Source organism: Brachyhypopomus gauderio, chromosome 9, assembly GCF_052324685.1.
Source record: "Brachyhypopomus gauderio isolate BG-103 chromosome 9, BGAUD_0.2, whole genome shotgun sequence".
NCBI lineage: Eukaryota > Metazoa > Chordata > Actinopteri > Gymnotiformes > Hypopomidae > Brachyhypopomus > Brachyhypopomus gauderio.
This window is the reverse complement of record NC_135219.1, coordinates 14361773-14367324: the sequence shown is the minus strand read 5'-3', so window position 1 is coordinate 14367324 and position 5552 is coordinate 14361773. Positions and strand designations below refer to the sequence as shown.

The window sequence follows — 5552 nt, the reverse complement described above, 5'->3', positions numbered from 1 at the left end:
TAAAGCATTTCCCTGATGACAGCAGTGATGCTGATATAGTAGAGACAAGGCAGAAGTTGTGATGATGTAAATGCACCAGACACAGCCAAGCTGTTAAAGGGTAGTCAATTGTCAGAGTGGACAGTCACTCAAACACATCCAGGCAGCAGTAGACCAATAGTCAGACACACACCACCAATACACTTGGATAGAGCCGGATGATAGCCAACACAAATTCTGCATGGCAGCATGTGGGCTATATATGTGGGCAACTATATTCCTACCAAGTGTTTGTAATTAATAAATGTTTCTCATGAAATAGATCATAGAATACTGTTAAAATAGCAGTTGATGACAACGAAACTGCCACTACTTTCACTAAGGTGTTAGGATGGTGTTGAAACTCTTCCTTTACCTAAATAAACAGCCCCCCCTAGTGGCTGTGTAGTGATTTTTAAATCCAGACAACTGTGATCCCTGAGAAGACCTCATGATGCTGTGATCCCTGAGAAGATATCATGATGCTCTGATCCCTGAGAAGGCCTCACGATGCTGTGACCCCTGAGAAGACCTCACGATGCTCACTCTTGAGAAGACCTCACGATGCTCACTCTTGAGAAGACCTCACGATGCTCACTCTTGAGAAGCCCTCGACGCTTTCACCCGAGTCGACTTCACAATGCTGTGATCTCTGAGAAGACCTCACGAAGCTGTGATCCCTGAGAAGGCCTCATGATGCTGTGGTTGCTGAACTGATAAGAGTAAGCAGGACAAATTTAAGAGCTCTAATTACACAAAACAAATCATAAATAAGCCCAGACAAGGCCTAAAGATGGAGGCGTGTAGGGGGATCAGCAGGGGTCACGGTAGAGAACACTGACCTAACCAACCTTCTCCAGCTAATCCATCCTAATTGGATCCAACCCAACCTGATCCAGATAATCTAGGCCTTCAGCAACATCTCAATAGCAGAGCCACATATGTGGGTATTAACCTCAAGTACTCCAGTTCTTAATCTGTGTATACTGGGAGAATTTCTCAACCCCTGCTGGATATATAAAATACAGAGGAAATTTTAAAATATCAGTTACTGAACAACCATTTCTACTACAGATATGATGAACAGATACAGAATTTCAAATGATTTTCAACAGTTTAATTTAGTAAATGTTTTCCTTCCCTTTGACAAATTATATGAAGCGTCACTGTGAAGCCTCATTGGCTAATTCTTGTTTGTAAGCTAAGGAACAGTTGGGCTGTGGGAATGTTCTGGTGCTGCTGCACATGTATCATCAGACAAGGAGCAAATGGATCTTAAATGTATGTTGTGCTGTATCATATACGAATAACACAGCAGATGACATTTACTCTGATCTGTCTTTACTTGTGGTTTTTGATGGTGTGTGTGGTGCGATTTTAGGGAATCGAGGTGCTGCTCTCCACTTTGTAAGAGCCTGAACGTCATTGATTTCCTCCTGTTGCTCCCAAATCTTCTTTTTCTTTGCATAAGGAACACTGGAGAGACACCATATACAAGTAGTTAGCCATAACACTGTACGTCATAACACTGTACATACATCGTAACACTGCATATCGTAACACTGGATGCCATAACACTGTCAGAACGGCAAACGTGGTAACCCTGAACGCCAGAGTGACAGTGGGCTAGCCTACAGCATTTCACATATAAACACTTATATCCATTGTTTGACATCACACAGGATTGACTAAATATTACATGCATTACAGATGTATAATTCTCCTACAAAACTACAGCATCAAGCTGCTCATGATTCCTCTTTGCTCCAGCGAGCCTGAGCTTCTGGTCTGCACTGTGTAACTGTGTCCAGTCTGAATTGTTTGGTTTGCTTATAGTCAGGTGTCCATATACAGTACTGTGAACACGTACCACAGGCTCCTTGGTAGGGGTTGCAGGGGAATGAATGTGTCTTCTTTAATGATGGGGGGATACCTAACCGAAACAAAAACCATAACAGTGGAATCACACAATCTATCAACCCATAATACGCTTCTTCTACAGAACCTATAGAATCACAGAACTCCTGATATCATAGATGAGGATTTTATTTTAGATTATTTACATATTATATTCATTTTATATTTGTTTATGTTATTTTTCAGAGCTCTGCTTAATCAACGTACAATACCACCATCTAACTCCCAAATCCCTCAGTGCAGATGACCCCCCACTAAAACTCCAGTACAGTCCCCCACCCCCCACTAAACACAGTACAGTCCCCCACCCCCCACTAAACACAGTACAGTCCCCCACCCCCCACTAAACACAGTACAGTCCCCCACCCCCCACTAAACACAGTACAGTCCCCCACCCCCCACTAAACACAGTAAAGTCAGGATAAAAATAGACAGTCCGACAGGCAGACAAACAAACTAATATCAGTTAATTTAATTACATACAGCAAGAACAAGACCAAATATAGAATGTGGACTCTCCTTGAATGGTCTGGAAGTAATACAATACAGCCACTGAACTAAAGATGGTGACACTAAGCTCTTACCCAAAACTGCTTTTAGGGAGTGTTGATCCAAGCTTGTGGAAGTTCAGACTGTATTCCGGTATGATGGAGCCAGACGATGAGCTGCAGCTGGGATTGGCTGACAGGTTCAGACACAAAGACATGCTTCCATATTAGAAGTCTGAAATCTTCACAACCAATTTGATAAGTTGTATTAGACTGTGATTAAAAAAGAAATGAAGCAAATTTCTGCTGAACAAAGAACACATGTAAAATAATGGTTAGGAAGTAAATCCACACATAGAATAATGTATAGAAATTTAGTACTGTTTGACAAAAAAATCATTTTAGGCAGTTTAAATATACTACCAGTCAAATTTTGGATTTGGATACAGGTAACTGAATGTATGTTCTTTATAATCTTAAAGGCATTTTTAGCTAATGGTTTATGCTTAAATTAGCTTCTAAGACAAATATAAGCAATTAATGCTGATGGCCTATATATGGCCTATCCAAAACAACGTATACAGTACATACATTAAAAAACTAATAATTCAATTTTAAATGAATTTTAATTGTCTTCACAGAAATCTCAGAAATTTTGCCCTTCATCCTTCAAGTGTTCAGCATACATGAGAATGTGTTCACAGCATCATAGGTGTTCAGCATACATGAGAATGTGTTCACAGCATCATAGGTGTTCAGCATACATGTGAAAATGTTCAGAGCATCATTGGTGCAGCCTCATGAAGCTGATTGAGAACACCAAGAGCATCCAGAGATCATCCCAATCTGTCCAGGAATGGGTGAACTTTACAATCTACAGCCATCTATCACACCATCTACCTTGGTTTAACAGCATAGTCATGTGTTACTTCATTACTTTGATACCTTCAGTTTTATAAAATGTAGAAAATATATTTTTTTAATGAACTAAGTGTGTTCAAACCCTTGACTGGTAGTGTATATAATGCCATCTTTAATCATTCTAAAGGTAAAAATAGTAACACAGAGACCCCTTTTCTTCCTCCCCATGGTTTCTTCCAGGGTCTGCTCTGAGCTGGACCTGTGACCTCCATGGTGCATCTTGTCTGTAAAACTCCGCTTTCCAATGTGGTAGGTTACCGGATGGCCGGAGTTCGGGTAAAAAGTCCATTCAGACTGGGACTCTCTGTTGGCCTCTGTTGTGTGTGAGAGCAAAGCCTGTCAGTGACACTCACTTTCTCAGAGGCTGTTATCACTATTCAGCAAACGTTCAAGATTGTACTATACACTAGTTTATCACAGAATGCCCCATGACAAAGACACACAGGCAGACCTGTCCACATCTACTGCCGTCCTACTCACGCGGGAAAGATCTCATCAGCTTGATTTCAGCTGGAAATTTTATGCACTTCATTTCAGGGAAAGGAGCGTCACTGTAGCGAGGTTCGGGGATCCAGCGCGAACAGGACCTCCAGTCAGGGACACCCCTGTATACGGACGTTCAGAACAGAACAGAAATGAAACACCACAACCACAGAGTAGCTCTAACCGTCTACGTAACACCTGCTATATGTTCATTTACTTTTCTTACATGTGGCAAGTGATACTAACATAAACCGGTGTCATAGATCCAATGCATGCCACTGATAATGAATAAGACACAGCTGAGACAGTCAGACTACCGCTCTTCCAAACCCACAGGAAACTTCCACATTGAAAATGTCTGTAGTTACTAAAAGAACCCAAATGGAACGGCTAGTTTTGACTTTGCTTCCCTTACTTGAATATGCCTCAATCGCTCGACATGTACTTGCTGAAGACATTCGCACGTCTTACGTGAGGTCTGAAATCTCTGTCGTTTTCTTGAGCGCTAGATGCGTTGAACGTTGTTCCTGCCATATACGACCGGTACAATAAATTCGACGGCGTTTTTAATACCAACCAATTTCAAAAGGGAGCTTTTTTCAAAGAAAACGTATAACAGCCATCATAGAAACAGGCCAAGAAGTTGCCTCTTAAATCTTCACAACATGGTGTTCAAGACGGGGCCAGGAGATGTTTTAGGTGTAATTGACTTAATATTAATAACCGTAACACCTAACTCAAACTTTTATGAGATAAACCGTAACAAAGCGTCTCCTTGGAAAACAGTTCTGTCTCTTGGAAACCATTACGAACAACCGTCAAGCTCGTTGTACCAGCCTGTGGGGACAAACTGTAATGACCCGTATGTCTTATTGGGTCTATAGTGACGGGGACATTGTGGAATTACAATTACAACTTGACATTTCAAAGACGTTCCGCAAGATGGTGCCAAAAAATAACAGATGAACTCGGTCCATACGCTATAATGTAGATCGGAGTACACTATAGACAATTAAAAGTACCTTTTAAAAACGTAGGCTATCTAAATATATATGTGTGTATATATTTTTCAATTAGCCTAAATGTAGATGTTTAAGACCTAATTACTACCGTTCTACTCAAGATACATTTCCATGACTGGAAACACCAGATTTGATACCTTCAGTCAATACGCAAAAATAAAATACTTGTAAGAGTAAGTACATTTTGTTCATTTACAATACGCCATGAGTCAAGTATGAATTTACACAGCCTGGTGACTTAATGAGAGAGAGAGAGAGAGAGAGAGAGCTCTGATCCACCTGTTAGTGGGAGCCGTGGTCTGTGTTCAGTATGGTGGAGTCATAGGTTAACTGTGAGTGAGGGGACGGGTCTGTGCCCGGTTAGAGTTCCGCAGATGTCTCTTCATCCTCTCAGCGCGCCATGGACTGTCCCCGTGTCCCAGGTCCACAAGACTTCGCCGGACTGTTTCACGCATGATCGGGACAATCGGACATGCTGGATTTGATTTACTTGGGACGTTTTACAGTTGATGTAATCTCGATCTAGAATGTCTCAGTCACGAATTAAGAATGGAGTTTTAGTTTAGTCTCTCTTCTGCATCACGGCAAACCCATGGCAATAAACTCGTCTTAAGGCTCAGCAGCGTGCAGTTAGGAGAGTCTCGGCGACGGTACAACATCGTGGACGAACATGCTCGCGCCCTTGCAGGCACTTGCAGCATAA

At 41.6% G+C, this 5552-nt stretch overlaps 1 protein-coding gene across 4 annotated transcripts; it reads right to left on the bottom strand.

Moving 5' to 3' along the window:
• Window positions 1-1156: 1156 nt before the first annotated feature.
• spats1 (spermatogenesis associated serine rich 1) lies at window positions 1157-5261 on the bottom strand. Of its 4 annotated transcripts, none has more exons than XM_077017434.1 (6): window positions 5129-5261; window positions 3825-3949; window positions 3494-3658; window positions 2520-2616; window positions 1889-1951; window positions 1157-1494 (listed from the first exon to the last, which is right to left on the bottom strand). In XM_077017434.1, exons 2-6 carry the CDS (start codon window positions 3874-3876, stop codon window positions 1344-1346), a joined length of 528 nt encoding a protein of 175 aa, XP_076873549.1. In that variant the 5' UTR covers window positions 3877-3949; window positions 5129-5261; the 3' UTR covers window positions 1157-1343. The 4 variants fall into 4 exon arrangements, with proteins under 4 accessions (XP_076873549.1, XP_076873547.1, XP_076873548.1 ...); XM_077017432.1 differs by lacking the exon at window positions 5129-5261 and adding an exon at window positions 4243-4812; XM_077017433.1 differs by lacking the exon at window positions 5129-5261 and adding an exon at window positions 4299-4812.
• Between the last annotated feature and the right edge of the window lie 291 nt (window positions 5262-5552).

Excerpts from the sequence above, each read along its gene's own strand:
- spats1 (XM_077017431.1), bottom strand. Across the intron at positions 3,659-3,824 it reads GCTGATGAGATCTTTCCCGC|AGGCCAACAGAGAGTCCCAG; the intron begins GTGAGTAGGACG and ends CACACACAACAG. Across the intron at positions 1,495-1,888 it reads CCCCTACCAAGGAGCCTGTG|TGTTCCTTATGCAAAGAAAA; the intron begins GTACGTGTTCAC and ends GTGTCTCTCCAG.